The sequence below is a fragment of the Periplaneta americana genome, chromosome 16 (genome assembly GCF_040183065.1).
Source record: "Periplaneta americana isolate PAMFEO1 chromosome 16, P.americana_PAMFEO1_priV1, whole genome shotgun sequence".
Lineage (NCBI taxonomy): Eukaryota > Metazoa > Arthropoda > Insecta > Blattodea > Blattidae > Periplaneta > Periplaneta americana.
In genome coordinates this window covers 188,820,066-188,846,035 of record NC_091132.1, presented here as the reverse complement: position 1 = coordinate 188,846,035, position 25,970 = coordinate 188,820,066, and the positions used below count along the sequence as shown (strand labels likewise).

The 25,970-nt window shown below is 37.0% G+C and overlaps 1 protein-coding gene across 1 annotated transcript; it reads left to right on the top strand.

Moving 5' to 3' along the window:
* Positions 1-68: 68 nt before the first annotated feature.
* On the top strand, positions 69-25,406 carry LOC138692261 (3'-5' ssDNA/RNA exonuclease TatD). The gene is made up of 5 exons (XM_069815421.1): positions 69-480; positions 1,313-1,411; positions 11,787-11,947; positions 14,624-14,970; positions 17,388-25,406. Exons 1-5 carry the CDS (start codon positions 312-314, stop codon positions 17,548-17,550), a joined length of 939 nt encoding a protein of 312 aa, XP_069671522.1. The 5' UTR covers positions 69-311; the 3' UTR covers positions 17,551-25,406.
* The last annotated feature ends 564 nt before the right edge of the window (positions 25,407-25,970 follow it).

The window sequence follows — 25,970 nt, the reverse complement described above, 5'->3', positions numbered from 1 at the left end:
AAGGTTAATGTTACAGCTTTGATATTTTACCAAGTCATTTTACTGTACTGATTTGATGGGAAGGAAGGCCATCATTGATACTGGAAACTATTGTCAAGCAGGCTGTGAAATTAAATGACTAATTAACAAATATAGCCTAGATAGAAGGTGTGAAAATGGACTACTGAAGATAGGATTACTGTAAGAAATTACCATAATTGAGTTTACTAGGACTCTGCAATTTCTTTTATAAAGCTAATAAAGGGTTAACCTCATAATACTTCAATTTTTACTTCCCTGTTCAAGCCGGGTCGTTCCATTCTGTGGTCGGAATGGCCTCAAATGAACTTGGTAGTGATTCTCCAAATTCCCCAGAAAATATTTCGGTGTCTATGCAACAGTGCTATGAAAACTATATTCTAGTTGATATTGGTGCAAATTTAACCAACAAGAAGTATGGGAAAGATCTGGATTCCGTCATACAGCGAGCAAAAGATGCTGGTATGTTACATTTAACATATTTTTTGTTATTATTTACATTGAAGAATAAAGTAAAATATAAATTTTCCAACCATTTGAATCCGTAATTTGTTATATTTTCTTATGTTTCAAGTTTGTTTTAATTAACGTTATGAGTAAAAAAAAATTGTAATTCGGTAGGTAGAAAACGTTGGTCAGTAAGAAGGACATCAATGATATCATCAAGGATCAGTGACAGATTAGGTTTGGTTTGTTGAGGTCTTTAGTATGCCTTGCATGTACGTTTTTTGTAGGCATATCTAAAGCCTGAACAAACCAAACCTAACCTGTCACTAATCCTCGATGACGTCCGCCATATTGACCAATGTTTTCTACCGAATTACCAAAGAGATATGTTTATGCTCATACACGCTCACATACTTAGGCCTACAGCCTCTATAAAATAGAGTAAATTTATAAACCATATGCGACATATTGTTGAAACAATATGGTCTGTATTTTTCTCTTTCCTTAGCCTACGTTTATATCTTATAAGGTTAAAAAAGAAGGGTAATGAACACTAAGTGCAGTTTCTCCGAATAATCTTTTCCAGATTTGCTTATATAGCCTATTAATTAAAGTTGTTCATTTCCTGACTAAATGCTTCAATCATATTATAACTTCTATAGGCCTATAATAGAATGATACTATTCCACATCCAGTTATTCTAGTGATGTCAAAACTGGTTCTGGCATCATCTTGCTATTATTTCGGGGCTGATTTCTAGAAGCCTAAGTGACATTTCGCATTGCAGCTCTGCCTGTTTTCATTGTAAAATGCAAACTGAATCATTGAAGCGTGTTCGTATTTGCAGGTGTCCAGAAGATCATGGTGACAGGTGCATCTTTGCGTACTAGCAGAGAGGCCCTGCGGCTCACGAGGATATATCCAGGGACCTTGTATTCCACTGCAGGTAACATACAACATGTCATGTAGATGTAGATACATCCTCAAGAATTCTTGAAGCGAAACCCAAACCCAGGCCACTGCCAACCTACCCAGTCTTGCATGTCAGGAATGAGATAGATCCCCGTATTCCCAAGGAATTAAACACCACGGGAAAAATCAAAATCTTACTTTGAAGAGAGCACTTAAGACTCTAAACCAGGCAGCCCCAGATGAAACTGGCTAACAACCATTCTACCAGGACCAAATATTGCTTGTTTGCAATAAGCGATGGTTCCATTCTGTCTACACGAAACATGTCATCTGCAAAATTCTACATTAATAAATTGTTCGTTTAATATTATTTTTTGGAGTTAAGTTATATGTTCATTATTTGACTTAATACTTATAATAACATAAGCCTATATGCTTACTATTTTCATAACAAAAATTCATATCCATGATTCAAGAATTAAAACAGAAAATCAATATCCGAAATTTAAAAGAAAACTTACAAATTAAACCAAACCCTTTAACTCTATTAAATATAGAATATAATCTAAATTTAACAGAAGAAATACTGAAATCAGAAGTAAACACTGAAATAATGAAACAATTGTCTTTAGAGACAATTAATATTAGGTACCCTCCACAAAACTGGCTTCATTTATACACCGACGGATCTTTGATCTCCAGAGAACAAGGTGCCGGTGCAGGTGTTACGTGCTGTCTCTTCTCACTTTGTAGATCTCTTGGATATGGAACAACAAGTTTTGATGGAGAAATCATTGCAATAAGTGAAAGTCTCAGGAATCTTCTATTTCACATCAATAAATTTAAGAATGCAGTTATATTGTCAGACTCCAAAGCAGCTATTCTATCAATAGCCTCTAAACACACACCTTCATCTCAAACAGCAGAAATAACTAAAATGCTCTCTCAATTAATATCACTCAATAAAAGAATTGTATTCCAATGGATACCATCCCACTATGGAATCCTGGGAAATGAGAATGCGGATGCTTTAGCAAAGAAGGGCAGCACTGCTACTTACAGACCTGTTACTAAATCTACGTATTACTCTGCGAAAAGATTTATTAAATCTACATACTTAGACTTCAACAAACAAAATTTGATAACACAATCTCAAGGGAAAAAATGGAATTCTCTGCATCATAATCCACAGTTAATTCCCGATTTACCACGAAAATCGTCTGTAGCTGCATTTAGATTGGCAACAGGCCATGATTGTTTGGCCAAACACCTGCATAGAATTGGAATATATCAGTCCCCTAACTGCCCATTGTGCAACTCAAACCAAGAAATGGATTCGAAACACCTCAAAATCTGTGCTTCAGTGGCTGATCATGATAATATCTTTGAAAAATATTGGAGTACAAGAGGTCAAATGATTTTATTGTCTAACGCCTGGCATTAGAAAACAACAACAACAAATTAGGCCTACATGTGTCATTCTGTGCCAAACTAACCAGTCAGTCAACCGACCTCCTCAGATTTTTTATGAAACTTTCAGAAATCATTCTCCCCAAATGTCTAAATTAAAATACATTTTTAGAAAAATTGTGTCTTGTTAGGTTTTGATGTAATTCATTTTTAAAATCTGCAAAATGACACGTTTTTTCGTTTGCACTAACGTTTTCAATTTTGAATAATTCCGATTCTCTAAGCCCTACAGGGAATTTCACTAGGTTCAATTTGATATGACTACCTTTGGTAAAATAAAAAGAAAATTGAATATCTATAGGCTACCTATTGTGCTAGTGTACACTGCTTCATGATTTCCAGCCTTTTAGCAAATTTAAAAAATGTACACGTAGTCAGTGTAGCCAGTGAAGTCCGACCATATGTGCAGAAAATCTATATGCAATCCTGAAGAAAGTGATAGTAGCTTTGGAAGAAATAGGATTTTATGTTATCTGTATTATTAGTGATAACTGATAACAATAGCATCAACAGGAAATGTATACAGCTATTTTCTCAAAATAAAGAGCTAAAATTTGTATATCCACATCCTGCTGTTGAGAACAGGCCTATATTCCTTTGTTTTTGATTCAGTGTATATTTTAAAATGCATCAGAAATAATTGGCTTAACCAAAAAGATGAACAAATTTGTATGAATTTTCCCGATTTTGTTCCAGAAAATCAACACATAAACATTGCTTCATTTCCAAGTGTTAGGAAACTACAAGAATTAGGGTGTGATAAACATGTAAAATATTTCTATGGGCTAACTATGAAAGCATTAAACTCATCTTCAATGGGAAGGCAAAATGTTAAACTTGTACTTCAGATTTTCAATGAAAATGTAATTCAAGATCTGAAAAGCACAGATAAGAAACATGATGTACCCAACAGTAAGGAAACTGCATTGTACATTCAAATCATATTAGATTGATAGGAGATTGGGAATGTATAATCCCAGGCAAGGGCAAGAGATTAAACAACGTTTAATGTATCCTATTTCAGTAGAAAATTATAAACATGTCCAATACTTGAATACATTTTTGAGTTGGCTGCATAAATGGAACAGAATGTATACAGTATTGTGGGATTATTGTCAAATGAATCCATGAATGCTGTAATAATCATAACGTATAGTTTACTAACATTGGTAAATTATTGCCTTGAAGATCTTAAGTTTAAATGTTTTGCTTGGAAAGTTTCAGACAGATTCGCTAGAATGTAGGTTTGGCCAGTATAGACAACTTAGTGGTTCCCAGTACAAGGTTTCTATAAAACAAATGTTTGAAGTGGAAAAGAAAGAAAGAATACAGTCTTCAATTAACACGTGAAAGTGATCACCATATTTTATTCCTAAGTAATATAGGTATTTAAGTTTGGCCCATAGGTCCATTTGCATTACTTTATGAATGACGTAATAGAGGTGAATTATGGGTAGGTGGCATAATATTATCCCTTTTGGGACCTGGACCACGCCAGCAAGAAAACATTTTAATACACTGACACGTAATGTAGGTATTTAAGTTTGGTCCATAGGTCTAGGTGAATTATTTTATGAATGACGTAATAGAGGTGAATCATGAGTAGGCGGCATAATATTATCCCTTTCGGGACCTGGACCACGCCAGCAAGAAAACATTTTAATACACTGACACGTAATGTAGGTATTTAAGTTTGGTCCATAGGTCTAGGTGAATTATTTTATGAATTATGTATAGAGGTGAATCATGAGTAGGCGGCATAATATTATCCCTTTCGGGACCTGGACCACGCCAGCAAGAAAACATTTTAATACACTGACACATGTAATGTAGCCTAAGTATTTTAAAATTGTTCTTTAGATCCAGGTGCATTACTTTATGAATGACGTAATAGAAATGAATTATGGGTAGGCAGCATAATATTATCCCTTTCGGGACCTGGACCACGCCAGCAAGAAAACATTTTAATACACTGACACATGTAATGTAGCCTAAGTATTTTAAAATTGTTCTTTAGATCCAGGTGCATTACTTTATGAATGACGTAATAGAAATGAATTATGGGTAGGCAGCATAATATTATCCCTTTCGGGACCTGGACCACGCCAGCAAGAAAACATTTTAATACACTGACACATGTAATGTAGCCTAAGTATTTTAAAATTGTTCTTTAGATCCAGGTGCATTACTTTATGAATGACGTAATAGAAATGAATTATGGGTAGGCAGCATAATATTATCCCTTTCGGGACCTGGACCACGCCAGCAAGAAATCATTTTAGTTCACTGACACATGTAATGTAGCCTAAGTATTTAAATTTGTTCTGTAGGTCCATTTGCATTACTTTATGAATGACGTAATAGAGGTGAATTAAGGGTAGATGACATAATATTACCCCTTTCGGGACATGCACCAGCAAGAAAGGATTTTAATGTACTGACACACATAATGTAGCCTAAGTATTTAAATTTGTTCTTTAGGTCCAGGTGCATTACTTTATGAAAGACGTAATAGAGGTGAATTATGGGTAGGCGGCATAATATTACCACTTTCGGGACCTGGACCAGCAAGAGAGCATTTCAGTGCACTCATGTGCACAATATGGTGGCAATACATCCATTCATTACCTACTATGTACAACAGGTGAATAGTTCTAGGTTATTCTGTGGAAAGTATTGGGTGCCGAAAAGTAACACCACATGCTTAGTATACTATTTGTAGTACGGAATTTTATTGTAAAATAAAAAATGGTGCCCTCTTTGGTCTAGTTATTCTCTAGAATTACCATACTCCATTCTTTGATTAGAATCGTCTTTATTCATGGGAGGTAAATTTTCCATTTTACACTGTTAAGAATGCTCTACACATTTGATTTTTTTTTATTTTAGTAGGTAATTTAGGACGCTTTATCAACATCTAGGTTATTTAGCATCTGAATGAGATGAAGGTGATAATGCCGGTGAAATGATTATGGGGTCCAACACCGGAAGTTACCTAGCATTTGCTCATATTGGGTTGAGGGAAAACCCCGGAAAAAACCTCAACCAGGTAATTTGCCCTGACTGGGAATCGAACCTGGGCCACCTGGTTTCACGGCCAGACGTGCTAACCATTACTCCACAGGTGTGGACTACAAATTTGATCTTGTAATTTCTACCTCATGTGGACATTGTTAATTACGTAAACTTTTTTTGATGAATGTGTAAAGGTTCTATCCCATTTAATGGGATTGAATTGAAGCCAAGTGCCTTCTTTAGCTCCATGTATTGGAGTCGAACTGAATGGAACTGAATCATACAAATGGCTACAGGTTAAAATAGTTCCCATAATAGCTTTAGAGTCAATCCATACCAAGTAGTCCAGGAATAAATTATTAATTGATAGCTAGCTCGACCATTCTTAAAGCTGTCTCAGTTTGATGGAAGAACAGAGGTTAAGGGTGTTCGAGAATAAGGAGCTTATGAAACTATTTTGGACAGAGAAGATGAAGTTACAGGAGAATGGAGAAAGACAACACAGAACTGCACTCGTATTCTTCACCTGACATAATTAGGAACATTAAATCCAGACGTTTGAGATGGGCAGGGCATGTAGCACATATGGATGAATCTAGCAATGCATATAGAGTGTTCATTGTAAGACCTAAGGAGAAAATAACTTTTGGGAGGCCGAGACGTAGATGGGAAGATAATATTAAAATGGATTTGAGGGAGGTGGGATATGATGGTAGGAACTGGATTAATCTTGCTGAGGATGGGACTGGTAGCAGGCTTAAAAGCCATTTGTAAGTAAGTAAGTAAATTTATTTTTAATAGTACTGTAAGTAGATAGAAATTAGTATTAGTTTATTTTTATTTACCTTCATATGAAAATAGGTGCCATTTTTTGTATTATGGCACTTGACATTTTTGGGTTTTGGAAACATTTGCATTAGATGTTATAACTCAGCTCAGAAAAATGATAGAAAGGTGGGGAAAACACCATTATTTTCAGCACATTCCGTGCTACATTTCATATCCTATATCTTTTTACCCTATCTCTCTTTGTAGTAATTGAAAGTTAAGGTCAAAGTTGATTATTTTAAAAATTAGAGAGGATTTTTTTTTTTTTTTTTTTTATGCTGTGAGAAGGAATGTAATGATATTTCATTCCTGTCATTTTGATAAGAGAACAGCGATACACTCACAACTTTAGCAAAGAATTTTTTAGTTCTTTTACTCGTCCCCTTTTTAGTTAGAACAATTTAAAAATGATCGTTTTTCAGTTTTTCTGTTAATTTGAGCCCTAATATTTCCAATGAGGGACCAATTAAAATTCTAAAATTGTAATACAAAGACTAGTCTATGAAAGATGCCTGTAAAAAAAAATTGGACTTTGATATTCCATGGGAACCAAAGTTACAACAAGGAGAAAATAGTGAAAAATGGGTTTATGCTGTAGTACTACTTGTGAGATTAAATATTGCCATGTTTAACAAATCATCATATAAATACAGTTATTATGCTCACTAATTAGATAGTCTATTTTGTGTAAAAAGTCCAATATCAACAACTCGTTAAGTATGCAGTTGAGAAATTTCTTCAGACAATTTGTCAGAAATAACTTGTGAGTGGCCTGTTACTGTGTAAGTTCCAAGGCTAGGATTGCCAACATTCCGGAATGTTTCCGGATTGTCAGGAAATCAGTCATCTATGCAGAAAAAAATAAAATTGTTTTCAGGATGCTTAATGTCCGGAATTTTGTTCAATGCAATATTATATTCTGAAATTTCATATTGATATTTCATTATTAGAGATCCGACGTAGTTTGCAATGACTACCAAAGACATTTTATAATTATAAGATATAGTTTTTGATGAATAGAAGCAAAGAGTTTGTAAGTATTATAAGCTCTTTGGATAGAACACAGAAGCGAGTTCGTGGCACTCATTGGTGACGTGGCTTCGTAGTAAATCAGCATTTGAATAACTTGAGTGATTCTGATGTGCATCTCTTTAAGAAGGAAGCACTGAATGTGTATCAGAGGGCCATTGACTATTTGCAAAAATGGTTTGATTATGATTCTTCACTTCTTAAGAAAATCACTTTTCTAAGCCTTAATGATACTTTCACATTCAGTGTCCTTACTGAAATTGTGAATATATTGCATGTTAATATAGACTGGACTTTGAAAATGGTGATGCATTGTACCAAGAGTATTGCCTATTGAAAGAGATGATGCCAATACTGAAAGATCTACCAGCTCCTCAAGAACTCTGAGACATTGTTTTGAAGACGCGTAGTGTGCCAAACTTAAAGAAAATTGCTGAACAGATACATGCTCTTCCAATTAGCAATGCTCATGTGGAGCAAGTTTTAAAAAAAATTAAGAATCTCTGAACTGACGACAGGAACCGGATGAGGCCAGAACTTGTAAAATCAGAACTCTTGGTAAAGACGAACTTTAATATGTCATGTAGAGAATTTTTTGATTATATTTGAACAAACAAGGAACTAATAAACAAAAACAAAGGAAGCAACAAGTATTCTTTCAAACAATGTTAATATAATGAGTGTAGAGACAATATGTATACTTATCAACCCCTGTGCTTTTCAATATGTACAGACTTATGACATGTTCTTTAATATAGAGCTACACCGCTACAACCAAATAATAACACGAAGGCAATTCTAATTGATTAATTGAGCGTCAAAATACAAGTGTATTTACATTGAAATTCATTATAAGTTTATGTGCTTTTTAATTTTTTTTGTGTGTCCTGAATTTGCACATATAAGGATCACCTTAAAATTTATACAGATGGATCTCTAAATCCTAATAATGGGACATCAGGAGCAGGGTATTATTATTATGTTCCAAAATATCAAGAAAGTTATTTCATACCATGTTCATCCTCCTCCAGTCTTGACACTGAATTGTTACTCTTCAGTGTGTTACTCAAATTTCTGAAAAATCTATTTGCATACTTACCAACTCCAAGAGGGCTATATTTAATATAATTAAATATGTACCAAACCTATATGCACATAGAATTATTCCAATTCAGAAACAACTACATAAACTAAAAGAACTCCAAAGGAAAATAACATTTCAATGGATACCTAGTCATTGTGGTATACCTGGAAACGAGAAAGTTGATAATATTGCAAAACAGGCAACATATTTGCAACCAAGACCTCTTCAAGTGATATCTCTATCCAGTGCTTTTGCTTCAATAAAGTCTCATTTTACAAACCTATGGATCAACAATTGGCTCTCTTCTGACAAAGGAAAAATTTTACAGTCTGTACAAAAGAAACCAGATGACCTGGAAATGTACAAAAACTTGCCCAGACATGTTCAAACATAGAGCCAGAACAGGTCACATTGTCACTCAATTGTACCTACCGATTTCACATTTCTGATAATCCTACTTGTCTGTGGTGTAATAATCATGATGAAGATCTGGAACACATTCTTCTGTACTGTCCATCCATAAACCACAAAAGAAGTAAATTAAAATCATCAGTACCAGTTGCAGAAGACACAGCCCTGTGGTATATGTTGACTACACCCCAACTCTGGCTACTAGCAACAGGCATCTATAATGAACACCGATCAAAATACCCCTCATTTCTCGTGAAAAACAACAACTGAATATACTACAGTGGACTATAGTGGACTTTATGTTGTCAGCAAACAGCTGGATACATTAAGAAGATTGATTGATGTGTCCTGAATTTCCGTCCTCTAAAGTTGGCAACCCTGTCCAAGGCAGATGTTTCCTGTCAGCAGCTGACTTCTTGAAGGAGGTTCTTGGACCTGCTGGGCGATAGAACAACACATAAACATTCTTGTTTATTAAACTGATGTCCTCAATTTCTATGATCCATCATAGATGTATGCAACAGTGTTCTGTAGCTGTAAACTCAGATGTACAATCTTGCGAATAGAATGATCTTCACATTCTCATTTTGCTCTCAGGTAACATCTGATAGTGTTTTCAGCAACATTATGAAATTTGTGAAATTTTCGAGTCCCTGGAATTCTCTGGCAATGATCAAATCTCAGGTTTGTAGTAATCTTCAGTCTCAGGACTCTGTCTACTGTATTCGTCATCTTCATAAAATTTATTCACTTTCGCTATAGTTAGGCTTACCAACTGTCCCGTATTTCGACTATTGTGTCCTGCATCCTGAAATAATTTGCACACAAATCAAAAGTCCCGATTTCATGGCATATTAGACATTTACAGCTGATTTTCGTTCCTCTCATATTATTGGATTTAATCTGGAGCCCACATTCTCATACATGCATGCTTCCAATATGTGACGAAATGGAGAAATGACTCTAGTATGAATGTCTAAGGCAGAAATTTAATTCTGATTGACGTGTCAACAGAGTGACAGTTGCAATGATCATAATATTCACGTTAGGGCAGTTTTGATCACAGCCTATAGTATTCTTCGTCGTTGTTCCTGCAATAACTCCTATGTGCAAGATATAAAATTGTTCAGTAGGAGGAGAAAACACATTTATTCATCCTATGGCAGCCGTACATAGGAGACTGTGAATTCTTACATTTTCGAAACAAAGAAATATAACTACATACAGCAGATTTTATTATTTGCTGTATCACTATGTAAGGTATTTAATAGAGCAAAAATCTGAAAATCGATAAATATGTTACATAGGAGTTATTGCAGGAACAAAGACGACTTACTGAATCATCTATGCTCTGAGCTCATCTTATGTAGGCTACTTTGACTTTAGTTTGCGTCATTGGTTTTGGCGGAAAAAAAAAAAAAATTACGACCACTTCTAAGATAGATATAGAGATCAACGAGGACAACAACAAAGACTTGTAAAATACGTAGCCCCTCAAGTGTGATAAGATCTGATAGTTCTGGTGATAAATCACGTAAACGTCTCTGTGTTTTCCGAGAAGAGTGGCTAGAATCTTTTGTGTAGGTAGAATGAGGTTATGTTAGTTCGGATTAGTTTTGCATACGTTAAGTTAGGTTACTTTATATTTGGTTATTAATTACATCAAAATGATGGGTTCCTAGTTTCCGAGTTAACATTTCTATCACAAATTTATACTATTTTTCAACTTGTTTTGTAGTCATTTTGGTAAGCTTTATATATATATATATTTTTTTAAGTTGGTTATTTAACGACGCTGTATCAACTACGAGGTTATTTAGCGTCGATGAGATTGGTGATAGCGAGATGGCATTTGGCGAGATGAGGCCGAGGATTCGCCTTAGATTACCTGACATTCATCCTACGAGTAGGGAAAACCTCGGAAGAAACCCAACCAGATAATAAGCCCAAGTGGGGATCGAACCCGCGCCCGAACGCAACTTTAGACCGGCAGGCAAGCACCTTAACTAACTGAGCCATGCCGGTGGCTGCTTTATATATATATATATATATATATATATATATATATATATATATATATATATATATATATATATATATATACACATAACTTACTGTTGTAAAAGTACTGCTGTTGAATATGTGAATTGATAAGTGGAAATAATTAGTACAATAAAATTGTCACTAATGTTTGAGTCCCTAATTTTTACTTACGAAAGTTGGTAAGTCTATCTGTAGTATTGTCAGTGATTTCTACCCCTTTTTATTTTATCCATTTCCGGTAATATATCCAGACTTGTCATTAGCTCTTTTGTCAATTTCACTGAATGATCAAAAACATTAAAAATCAGAAGTAATCCTTATTTTACTTTTAGTTGCACCTAAAGCAAAAGTTCGGCCTCATCTCGCCAAATGCCATCTTGCTATCACAAATTCCTCGACACTAAATAACCCTGTAGTTGATACAGCGTCGTTAAAATAACCAAATAATAAAGAAATGAAACAAAACAAGATATTAGTGAAGTAATACATAAACAGAAACAAAAAAGTAAATATTGCTGTTCGTTAACAGGGATCCACCCTCACGATGCCAAGTCATGGACGGAGGGCTACTTGGAGGACCTGCGTGAGGTGGCCATGAGCCCAGAGTGCGTGGCCATTGGGGAGTGTGGGCTGGACTACAATCGAGACTTCTCGCCTGTTGATGTGCAGAAGGAGGTGTTCGAGAAACAGGTAAGTGCTGACAGCAAACAATAAGGGAACATTTTCTCTGAATATTTCAGTTTCTCTCTTTTCACATTTCAGTCAGTGGCGACTCGTAATATTTTTTGTATGTAGGATATGAGATTGACGACTGATGACGAAGACTGAAAAAAAAAAAAATAATAATAATAATAATAATAATAATAATAATAATAATAATAATAATATATTGGTAATAATAATGATGTTAATAATAATAATAATAATAATAATAATAATAATAATAATAATAGAGCATGCAAAATCAATACAAGTAGACCTATAATCTTTTCGCTGTAAGAAAAATCCTAATGTAAATAATAGCACGTGACTGAAGTGAGGCTTCACTGGTCACTGTTTGGCGCCATAGATTCTCAGTACATGTTCCCGCCTACTGTTGTACGTTCTGTTTCTTGTTAAACATTTCCCGTTACTCGTCAAGTAGACCTAACCTCACTACTATGAATTCATTTGTTTAGGAAACATTTACTTTATAATTACGACAATTAAATTATTTTTAAGTCTTATGTCTTCACAATGGACAGTTGAGGATACAGAAGCCATACTTCAATACTAACTTACGTGAACAACTACAAGCTCAAGTGACGCCAGCTCGGTATTACTGTTGGTATTCATCCGCGTTCATAGTACATAACGAAATATAAAAGTAGCTTTTCTTTTACGTAGCGTTTTACACATGAGTGAAGTTAAATGTTTCATCGTATTTAACAACTAGAATTCAATTTTTTATTTTCAAATAATAAAAGATTGTGGTTTCCAAATACGAACTATATTTTCCTGCGCCATGTGAGTGTTTCGACTGGGAGCCAATCACGGGTATGACAGCAACGTGCTTATGTTTACATTAGGATTTTTCTTACAGCGAAAACAGTATATGTTAGTATCTGACTCACCATTCTGGAACTGGCAATTTATTAATAGTGAAGTTCGATTCTCCTCCCTGTTTTAATTGCGAAGATGGCTCCTAAGTCATTGTGCTGCCCAATATCTACCGATGTACATTTGCACAATTAATTTCTTACTATAGGTCTCGCAACCACGAAATACCGACGGAAGGAATGCGAATCAAACACTGCGATAAGGAAGAGCGGGCGAGAGGAAAGGTCACGAGATAACTTGAATGATATTCGAGAGTACAGTCGGAAGAGAAATGACATCGATAGAATCAGTCTTGCGTTGTGATAGTTACCTTACGACTTTAGTTCGTTCCATTGCATGTGAATGCGTGTCTTGTATCGCACGGTATTATTATTTCATTCATAACTTATGTTGCGCGTTTAATTAGCTTCAAATTTTTCTCTTGCTACGTTCTTTACTTCTACAGCGATGTCCTCATTTGTTCATCTTCTTGGAAGAGACAGTACTTCCATCGGCTCGCACCTCTCCCCCCTCGGCGTGCCTACATACACGTCAAAACAGACAGCAACGCCACCATTGGTTTTCGGTAATCGTTTCTTGCGCGAGCTATACATTTAAATTCTTCTAACAATAAATAACAATTTTTAACTCCCTGTGCAATTTTGATATTACATATTTACGATATATTGTAAATTCTTATACTAAACAACAATGTAATTTTATTATCTCAACAATAATTATCACTCTCTACAATTTAATTTCACTCCCGTCAACAATGGGATTTGCTCTCCGCACAGCAACACAGCGTTCGTTATTGCACTCCACAAACGACAATGACAATTTACTTGGACTATTACGAACAACAATGAACTGTTAATCTTAACTAATATTCACAAAGCACTATTTACAACACAGAACTGTCAGTTCTCAGTTCACAGCTCGTTTATCTTGGCTAGTTCTTCTAGCTCAATCACTCGCGTTCACAGAATCTCGAACCCCAGACCTTCAGAGACGATCCGCTGCACTTTGAACTCAGGTCCCCCAACTGCGGTCCACTGCACTCGAACTCCGGGCTTCAGGCTCCACAGTTACTAATATTCACAAAGCACTATTTACAACACAGAACTGTCAGTTCTCAGTTCACAGCTCGTTTGTCTTGGCTAGTTCTTCTAGCTCAGTCACTCGCGTTCACAGAATCTCGAACCCCAGACCTTCAGAGACGATCCGCTGCACTTTGAACTCAGGTCCCCCAACTGCGGTCCACTGCACTCGAACTCCGGGCTTCAGGCTCCACAGTTACGGACACAACTCAAGTCGCGCTCTGGTCTCGAAGCTGGCTTCACTGCTACACAAGACTGTCTGGCTTGCTCTCCACTGACTTTAACACACTGCCTTACTGACGGGCTGAATGACTCGCGTTCACTTGCGCATTGTGTTTATAACGAAGCCATAGTTTCTCGAGAGTTCGCGGTCGGTCGACAGATGCCTAGAAGATAACGGATATCCAGACTTCTCTGGATCTTTCTCCTCAGTCACCAGCTGCTACTTCCCCTCTCTCCCGCGGCCCAGAATGCCGCCGTTTCTCCTCTCCATGCCGCGCCCCCCCCCCAGTGCTCCGTGGGGCCCGTGTCGACTCCCGCGCGACTCTTGCGGGACGCGTGTTCGAGTCTCGAGGTGGCTGTCACAATATTCTTAAATTTGAGTTACCATTTACTCAGTACAGTAAAACCCTGCTTAACCAAACTTGCTTAACTGAAACAGGTCCTAATATAGTGACGTGTGTTGCAGGTGGAGCTGGCATGCGAGCTGGGCAAGCCACTGCTCCTGCACGAGCGTGACGCGCACCAGGATGTGCTGGATGTTCTGTGTCGGCACCGCGACCGCCTGCCCGCGGCTGTGATCCACTGCTTCACGGGCACTGCGGAGCAGGCACGTGCTTATCTGGACCTGGGTCTGTACCTGGGCATGACTGGTTACCTCTGCAAGGACAAGTCAGACAACGGCGTGCGCAAGATCCTGGAGGACGGGCTTGTGCCTCTTGACCGCTTGCTGGTGGAGACTGACTCACCGTTCATGTACCCGAACACGCGTGCTTCCAAACTGCCCGCACACGTCAAGGAGGCGCTCACCGAGAGGTAAACCCCAGTGTTTGTTTTCCAATTAATGTAGTTCATTCATAGTTCTCTGCCCAAGAGCAGGTCTTTCACTGCAAACCCGTCATTCTCCAATCTTCCCTATTTTCCACATTCCTCTTTGTCTTCGCATGCAATCCATATATCTTAATTTGTTTATCATCTGATATCTTCTTCTGTCTCAAAGTTCAACATTGCTTCCAGCACATCCTTCAATAGACACCATTCTTAGTCAATGACCCAGGCAGTTTCTTTCTCTCTTCCTGATCAGTTTTTAATTTCTTATTCTGTCTGTCCATTTCACATGCTCCATTCTTCTCCATATCCACATTTAAAATACTTCTAGTTGCTTCTCTTCACTTCGTCGTAATGCCCATGTTTCTGCCCCCATACAATGTCACATTCCACACTAAGCACTTCACTAGTTTCTTCCTTAGTTCTGTCTCCAGAGGTCTACAGAAGATCTTCTTTTTCTATTAAAAGCTTCCTTTCCCATTGCTATCCTCCAGCAGCTCATGTTACTGCTTATAGTACATCCCAAATATTTTAAACTATCCACTTGTTCTATAGTCGCGACGCTGTTATTCCCAGCATGACTCCTCCTCTTTGCTTACGTCTTAGGAAGTGAAGGCTCTATAAAGTCTAAGTAGGTAGTATTGTTCGCCATTTTTGTTCTTTCGTTGTGCAGCTACCATATGAGGAATCTATTTGCCACACCATTAAACATTATCATGTCATAGCTCCTATGATAATAAATCAAACGCACTATAATTCAGCAAATAATTGAGCGGTAAATAACGTCCTCGTGTGCTTTCTGCGAATGCCAGCGAAAACGCCAAAATGGCGGACGATTATATTAAGTATTTATCGAGCCTTAGGAACTTCATAACATCTTCATCAACGAATCGCAAGACGCACACGTTTAAATGTAGCCAACCTGCAACGTAATTGACTGCTGGAAATTAGAGCGACGGGACTATAGTACCTCATTTCGAATTCGCACATTTACCATCTCTATTTTTTTTTTTTTCAGTCTTCATCCCATTCTGCTCACAGCTGTCATTTAGCTGCAGTAGCATATCTTTTAGTGTCATCTCCTCTTCTGTTAACAACGCCATATCATCAGCAATTCTTATGCACTTTATTCTTCTTCCTCCTACTATCACTCCTCTCATGTTCTGAAAACACTTCTTCACTAAATTCTCCAAGTAGATGTTGAACAGGGTAGGCGATAAAGGGCATCCTTGTTGTTCTCCTCTCCCTATCCACAGACTATTTCACTAGTCAAGGGGTGTAACAAAGATTTCAGAGCCAGCAAAAAGCAGGACAGTATTTATGTATTTCAAGATAAATGTATTGACAAAATATATATACCCTTTCAGTATGACTTACTTACTTACTGGCTTTTAAGGAACCTGGAGGTTCATTGCCGCCCTCACATAAGCCCGCCATAGGTCCCTGTCTTGAGCAAGATTAATCCATTCCCTATCATCATATCCCACCTCCCTCAAATCCATTGTAATATTATCTTCCCATCTACGTCTCGGCCTCCCTAAAGGTCTTTTTCCATCCGGCCTCCCAACTAACACTCTATATGCATTTCTGGATTCACTCATACATGCTGCATGCCCTGCCCATCTCAAACGTCTGGAATTAATGTTCCTAATTATGTCAGGCGAAGAATACAATGCGTGCAGTTCTGTGTTGTGTAACTTTCTCCTGTAACTTCATCCCTCTTAGCCCCAAATATTTTCCTAAGCACTTTATTCTCAAACACCCTTAACCTATGTTCCTCTCTCAAAGTGAGAGTCCAAGTTTCACAACCATACAGAACAACCGGTAATATAACTGTTTTATAAATTCTAACTTTCAGATTTCTCGACAGCGGACTAGATGACAAAAGCTTCTCAACCGAATAATAACAGGCATTTCCCATATTTATTCTGTGTTTAATTTCCTCCCGAGTATCATTTATATTTGTTACTATTGCTCCAAGATATTTGAACTTCTCCACCTCTTCAAAAGATAAATTTCCAATTTTTATATTTCTATTTCGTACAATATTCTGGTCACGAGACATAATCATATACTTTGTCTTTTCGGGATTTACTTCCAAACCTATCTCTTTACTTGCTTCCAGTAAAATTCCCGTGTTTTCCCTAATCGTTTGTGGATTTTCTGCTAACATATTCACGTCATCCGCATAGACAAGCAGCTGATGTAACCCGTTCAATTCCAAATCCTCTCTGTTATCCTGGACTTTCATAATGGCATACTCTAGAGCAAACCCTTTCAGAATGTGTCCATTTAATTCTAGTATACCCATACCAATATGATTTCAGTATTTATCTCTTACAAAAGACTTTTGAGCGTTAGTGTTTGAGCTGCTGCTGTTTAGAAGTGCCGTCTGTATGTTGCAGGTCGCTGACGTTCCTGCAGCGTTACTGCACGTTCCAGCGCAATGAGCCGTGTTCGCTGCCTGCCATTGTGGAGATGATAGCAGCGTTCATGCGCAAGCCAGCCGAGGAGGTGGCGCTGGCCACTGCGTTCAATGCTCTGAAGGTGTTCGGCCTCTCGCAGTGAGGCTCTCCAAGACTGATGATGTACTCAGCTGAGACCCTGGCCCTTTCCCTGTCCCTGCTTCCTGTGTGCGTCGCATTTCAGCTGTGATAGCCAGGCTTGCAACTGTGATGCAGGGGTGCCAACTGTGTAACCCAGTGCCTTAGCAAATGCATGAGCTGGCAGATTATTAGATGTTTGTGGTTTCTTTGCTCTCTTCCACCTGCCAGCTGACCTGATGACGTCATGACAGATTGCTCGTCTTTGTGTGTTACGTCAGAGAGTTGCAAGAAGGGCTCGGAAGTTGATGACCTAAAAATAACAGAGAAATGACCGATAAAATGATGTTAAATTTCTGAAAATGTGACATTAAAATTTAAAAAATGACCAAGGTTTTAATAGTACAACAGAGTCTCGATTATCCTAGTTTCGATTAATCGAGGTTCCATGTTATCCGAGCTCCATCTATACTGTAAATAATGGTTACGTTTCCATCAGTACTATACAGTATTGCATATTAATTGCTTTTTTTAAAGTAAACGTACTGAATAATTTCGAAGGAAAAATTGTTCCGGGGCCAGGTATCAAACCAGGGACCTTTGGTTAAATGTACCAATGCTCTACCAACTGAGCTACCCGGGAACTCTACCAGACACTGATCCAATTTTTCCCTCTGTATCCACAGACCTCAAAGTGGGCTGACAACTGTAAAGCAACCAACATTGAGTGCACACTAACTCTGTGTGACTTAAATTGTGGTTTTCTGTCAACGAACAGTGACGTGTATTATGCAAATTAATCTTTCAGGTATAACTCCCTGTAAAGTTGATTTGAATAATTTCGAAGGAAAAATTGTTCCGGGGCCGGGCATCGAACCCGGGACCTTTGGTTAAACTTACCAACGCTCTACCAACTGAGCTACCCCGGAACTCTACCAGACACAGATCCAATTTTTCCCTCTGTATCCACAGACCTCAAAGTGGGCTGACAACCGTAAAGCAACCAACTTCGAGTGCACACTAACTCTGTGTGACTTAAATTGTGGTTTTCTGTTAACGAACAGTGACGTATACAGTATACGTACTGTTTTTAAATGCCTAGAGTCCATATTAACCTGATTTGTTCATTCTGTTTAGTCTATTAAGTAAAGAGTTTGTCTAATTTCTAGTAGAAAACACAGTTTTTCCAGTAACCATCCATTTTATCCGAGTTTTTGCTTATCCGAGGTAGTTTTGGTTCACATTAAGTCGGATAATCGAGACTCTATTGTAATAATAATAATAATAATAATAATAATAATAATAGTAATAATAATAGTAATAATAATAGTAATAATAATAATAATAATAATAATAATAATAATAATAGTAATAATAATAATAATAATAATAATAATAGTGGTAATAATAATAATAATAATAATAATCAGCCTGAGTGCCACATTCGGTAGAGTGCTGACCTTTGTGTCCAAGGTTGGGGGTTCGATCTCGGCCCATTTAAGTGTGCTTAAATTAGCTTTACTGGCATGTAAAAAAACTCCTGCAGGACAAAATTCCAGCACACTGGTGACGCTGATATAATTTCGACAGTTGCGAGCGTTGTTAAGTAAAACATAATTTAATTTTAAAGTTTAGTAATAATAATAATAATAATGACAATAATCATATTGAATGTCTCCGATATTACGCCAATGCACATTTAAATATTAGGAGAAACGAAATTTCCAGACTTTTCTCTTATTTAGCATTGCAGTAAAGAGCTATCGCCATTTGTAGGGTCTCGAGTTTGAAGATCGCCGATTGCTTTACTTTCAGCATTTTTACATCTTCACTTGTGAGATACAATATGCTGACTGCGGGCACTGCAGCGTATTTGTTCTGTTGCGTAAAACACGTGATCAGGAATCAAGGCTGATGCAACCATAAGGAAAATATCTGTATGATGCAATCTGCAGTAGGTTCTCGAATATAGACTATGACTACACCGCAAAAGAAAAATATCCGTTCAGAAGTAAAAATGCAAGAAAAAGTATAACATTTCGTAAAAAATGACCAATAGATAATAACAGACTAAAAAATATAAAATAAAAATAGGGTATATTGGTTCGTGTTGAAGTAAAACGAGTTTATATTACATCCTGCATTGTGATGTCTCAGGAAAAAAAAAAAAGATATTTCATCAACTTCCGAGCCTTAGAAGATATTCCCATATTTAAATCTTGCTAGCTAGAAAGCTGTTACTTCTTCGTCTTCCTCCCTGCATTTAATGGTAACATGATATCCACAGAGATCTGTGGAAGTGTCTTCTTCTCAGGGCCATATTACGCTTGGGCCAACATGGACTATGGCCCGGGGTGGCAAATTTTTGAGACTAGCATTTTTTGTAGCATACTCGAGCTGTGGGGGGGGAAAGTTTGAAAAGTTTGAGATTAGAACTTTTTGTAATAGGTGTTCCCAACTGTTGACAATCGCAAATTCAATAGACTTTTCTTTCTACCATGTCTATATTAAAACAATGAAAGATAATTTTGTTTCTGTTGCCAGCTCACACCGTGGAAAGGACATTAGTTTGTATTCGATAGAAACAGAGGAAAAAAAATATTTTTTCATATTTATACGCGAAAATACTGTTACCAGCTCTACCCAGTACCTTTAAAGTAATTTAAAGAAAATGGCCCTGTTAAGTAAGTAACTGTCGCATGATTTCCCCCATTTCGACGACCCTGCGACATAATCACTCGGACGAACATTAGCGACTTACATTTTTAATGAGGTATCTGCAGCTATCACTGATGGCACTATTATTACAAACATAACAAAGAAGCAGCAGTTGCAAGATGGCGGAACTTTTTCACGAGTGTGCCATTGGCAACTTGATCCAAGCATGGATGTATGCTTTGTCTCGGGTTGGTAATTTTGTTTGGTTATTATTTAACGACATTTTATCAACTATTAGGTTATTTAGCATTGATAGATGGTATTTGGCGAGACAAGGTCTAGGATTCATCATACATTACCTGACATTCGCCTTACCTCAATGAACCCAAGCAAATAATCAGCCCAAGCGGGAATAATTGAAACCATGCCCAAGTACAGCTTCATCAGGTCGGTAATGATAGTCCCAAAACTCATTATCTGTTACTATCTGGGCTAGCACATGTCCCCTTTCTCCTGTCTTCTCGGATCAAGTCACCAATCTGTTGCACATTTGCCTCCGTGACAATCTCCAATCAGTGTTTGATACTTGTCCACCCTTCAGAGAACTTCTGCATCCAGTTATGGACAACTTGATGTGACAGGCAATGCTCACCATACGAGGCAGCATTTCTTTATGTATATTCTTTGTTGCCCGACCTTTTGCTCAGAGAAAAAAATCATTGTGTTACTAGTGAAGTGAATCAGAGAGTTTATGGACTTAGAACTATGTATGTTTAGTACAACAGTTTTCGGCAAAATTGGCGAAAGAGATATTTTGAATCTGTTTCATTTATTGAATGAATGAATGAATGATTTACAGAATAGAGAGTATCAATCAATATTCCCATCATTCCTAGGTGGAACATAGGGCTCTCAGAAAGCTTCTCCATCTGACTCTATTCCTGGCCAACGCCTTAATCTCACTCCATGTCTTCCCCATCATTTTTGCTTCTTTGAGAACAGTTCGTTTCCATGTTATCTTGGGTCTGCCAATTCCTCTGCTGCCCTGCGGATTCCAATCCAATGCCTTCCTGGCAGGTCATCTGGAGGTCAGCGAAGTGTATGTCCCAGCCATCTCCACTTTCTATGCCGAATTTCAAATTCAACTGGTTTTTGTTTAGTTTTTAACCATAGGTTTGAATAGAGAGTATGCTTACAGATTAACAGTACCCGGGTTCACTGCTTGAGCTGGATGTACAGCCAGATGAATTTATTGACTGTATACACCAGTCCCTGTTACAATTTCGTTAAATTTGGACCCATCTTTATATAACATCAGCCATTCTTCTTCAGTATACTTCTTGCTTAACATTCTAAGGCCTGAGCATTTCAAAATTTCTGTATGTGTATCTGATTTAGATTTTCCAGGCAGGTTGACTAATACTGAAGTATAATCCAATGGATTGGAGATACATCCTTAGGTCTGACTTTAAATAAATGAATCGGTTATTGTTGAAAGGAACTAAGTCCACTTTTTAAAGTTTTGAGATAATCGAAAAAAACTGTTTTGTGGATAATCTATCGAAGATTAAACCGAAATATATTTTACACATATATTTCATGTGTACAATATATTATGGTTTAATCTTCGATAGATTATTCACAAATCAGTATTTTTCGATTATCTCAAAACTTTAAAAAGTGGACTTAGTTCCTTTCAACAATAACCGATTCAAATATTTATTTCTTTTATGTATAATTTGTTGGAATTTCAAACTTTTCACACTTAATCAATCAATCAATCAAAGGACGTTATGAAGCATGTCGACTCCATGTCAGTTTCACAAAACGTTTCCACTCTGTTCTGTCTTTTGCTAGTTCCTTCCAGTTGGTAATTCCCATTTCCATCCATTCCTTCTGAATTTCATCTTTCCATCCACTTCGAGGTCTTCCCAGTGGCCTTCTGTTGTTAAAGGTGTTGCTGCAGTCATCCATACGTATAACATGTCCTGCCCAATTTAATCTTCTGGTCCGTATTACATCTAAAATTGACGGTTGATTATAAAGTTTGTGGATATCATTATGTCGAATTTTCCACTTGTTTTCAAGCGAGTCAAAAATTGGACCAAAAATTTTCCTCAACACTTTGTTTTCAAAAAACCATTAATTTGTGTTTTTCCTTTTCAGTTAAGCTCCATGTTTCCGATCCATATAATAGTACAGGTTGGATTAGTGTTCTGTACAAAATGATTTTCAAATTGCTGGTTAAAAAACTGGAAGATAATTTGTGAACAGCATAAAAAGTTTTGTTTGCATTTTGTAGTCTGTTAAAGTATTTCATATTCTCTGTCATTAGAATCGTCTATCAAAACACCAAGATATTTGAACTGATTGGCTGTTTCAAAAGTATACTTTTTTATTTTAAGGATATTGGGAGTCATTTTTGTTTCACACTTGAATATTATTGTTCTTAACTAATACTGAGTTCTTGGCAATTAAGCTATTAACCATCTTGCTCTCCAAAATAAGAGAGAGTTGTAGCAAAAAGTACAACCATTTTAATGTAGGCAGCATATTTTTATATTATGGCAGTTATATCACTACACACAGCTCTCAAATTGTTTGAAGGACCACACCTGCCGTTGGTTAGCGGTCCATATAACCTAGCCAGGAGGATTGTCAGACAACTCTACCGACCATATCCCCTCTTCACTACTTAGGGGACACTGGTGCATGCCATGATAGGTTAGCATGCTGAAATGGCATTTCCTCTATTTATGATGGAAAAGTTATACAACTGTGATTTGGTCCCCATAGCCTCGTTTGTTAAAAATAGGTTGCATCATGGGAAGGTGAAGATGGGATTTGAGTAGGAGAGGTTATAAAATGCATTTCACTACTCCTTGCAACCCTAAAGGCTCGTCTCCACTATTAAACATTTAACAACAACATGTTAAATTGTTTACTGTTAACATCCCAACATGTTGATTGAACATGTTAATGCTAATTTCATTTAACACTTTGTCCACACTAAAACATGTTAAACTTGACTTTCTTTGTGTAGTCCATCATAAACAGTCCATAGGTAGTGTCTTATTTTCAAACCTTGGACAATGGACTCAGATGATGATTTGACTTATGTAATTGCCTCTATTGCTTGTTACAAGGCTTTGAAAAGGAAGAAAATGAGAATGTGAGTGCAGCAATATCTTTGTAAAAGACACAATGCAGAAGACATTCTAAACGAGCTTAAAGCTTAAAGTTGAAGATCGATTTGGATTCAAAACCTCGCTGAGAATGTCAGAACACGATTTTAATATAGTACTGCAAAAATACTTACTGTTACATCAAACAAAGACACAATTAAGAGCAGCCATTTCACCTCAATTAAAAAAATTACAGCACGATTATCATAGGACCTACGACATGTCCAAAGTTTTACGAACGTTAACATACATCACCAAATACGACCATTACTGACGTCAACATTGCATTAACATTTAGCGTACGACAGGAGTGCGAAAACTCTCTATTGTATTCTCGAGAACAATTAAATAATAATTCCAGTCCTCTAAAACAGTCGGCCTTCTTAGTTTTGCCCATGTATTCTTTTGCAGACACATCCCACAAACAAGGCCTTTCCATCAGTGCATTAATTTTATTCTAACGTGTTTTGTTTCGTCCGTTCCATTACTTCGAACAACTTACAGCCAACACCAAGGACCAATGATGGTATAAAAATCATAGATAAAAATGATCAAGATACGCGCCACAAAATCGGAAGTTAGTTGTTGCTATGGAAACTGTACGAACTTTACCGAACTGTACCAACACTGCACAAGCAAATGAATTGACTTGACATGTTTTCCACTGCTGCTGGAAAACATGCTAACATGTTAAAAGCGTTAACTTCAACATACTCATTCAACATGTTAAGTCAAGTGAGACTTGAAATGTCCATATACAGAGCGTTCGCCTACGGGTGGGGCCAGGAAAGCGGCCTGCCTGCGGTGTCGCTTGCGGGAATCGTCTATCCGTAAGCTTCCACTTTCTATACTATACTCTGTAGGGTTTTAATTTAAAGACTGATGTTTTTGAAACACTAACTTCCTGTGAAACACGTCTTAGAGATTTATTAGGAGAGCGTGTAAATTATGCACTGATTTCATAAATTTTTTCTCCCATCAATACTCTTTGTTTTCGCTTAGGAATTGTAGCATTTATCGACCCTGTTGTCCTTAATTTGTTAACAAGAGTCTAACAGTTTCTCTACCTTGAATTGGAGCACCCGGATATTTCACTTCAAATTGCCTACGCACCTCTCTACATGACTGTTTTCACATATGCAGCATACATAAAAACTGTTCAAGCGTGAATTTTGCGTTTTGCATTCTTAACAAATTTTACACACACGCTGAATATTTAAGCAACTGTGTCAAGAAACTGCACTGTACGTGTTAAATACTGCAACATCTGGCTCACAACTGATAACTTGTCGACCTTGATGACCTTGATTGTCGAGCGTGTCTCAACAACTGCGCGCACAAAGCGGCGTATCAGTACATGCCGCTTTCCTGGCCTCACCCGTAGGCGAACGCTCTGTACATGTTAAATTCAACATGTTATATTTAACATGTTGTTAAATGTTTAATAGTGGAGTCAAGGCTTAAGGACAATAATAAAATTGTAGAAAATATGCTGACTTTACAAGTAAAATATACATATTTATAAAATTATTCCTTCATTGTGAAACAAAACACTTGTAAAGTATGCAACAGATTTGACTCTCTTTGTAAAGTTCAACTTTACAGACTCAGATTGTGAAACAGGCCCCATATTGCACTTACCAACAATTCACTACACACAACTTTACAAGAAATGTATACTGCCCGGTCTACATCACTGACATTGCAGCTGGTGAAGTAGAAGGGTTTGCATAACAGTTGGCACCCATGATTGTGGGTGAGCAATTGAACATTTGCTCAGCAGTTGGCACCCCTGAAATATCACCTCAGGAAATTGGTGCTACCCTCCCTCCTTCCTCCCCTTTTTAACTTGGGGGGGGAAGTGGGAAATCTTTTTCCTGTTTATATAAATGTATTGAAGGATATATTATATTATATATATTTTATGAAGGCAGTTGTAAATTTTGATTGCATTGTTATATAGACTGTATTTATGGGACTTTTAGAACTGTTTATATCTTGTAAATTCGGTTTATTGAGAATATATAATTAAAACAGAGTTTTGTGTTGGTGTAACGTTCATTGACGTCCATTTGCATAGATAAGAGCAGCTGCAACATTCGAGCTTTTTACACGAAGTAAGTAAATATGTTACTTATTATCTATGTGCAGAAGATAAAAGAAATCTACAGTATAACTTATTATGTGCTTTTTTTCTAATTTATAGTCTCTTTCCTTCCAGTATAACGTGCACATTGTTTTACGGCTGTTGAAAGTTCTGAAGATTTTGATGTTTTGACTGCCCATGAAGTCAATGATTGTCATAGTACCGGTATGTATCAGATATGTTGTCACAAGTGCTGGGCATAGGGACATTTTTCTTTTACTTGTTCCAAGTTACGAAGGAACTCATTGTGTTCATTCTTTGTAGTCTGGAACTCCTTTATAGAAGAAAGAAGAACAAAAACGTCCTACATTTTAATGCTATTTTCGAAGTTTTGGTTAAAGGGTTGACAGATGATGGGTCCTTTTAGTAAAATTTTCTTTCTCCTTCATTGAACCTTTTGTTTTCATATCCCAGTTTCCCTCATCCTAATACATTCCTAGATTGGTGGAGTCCTGT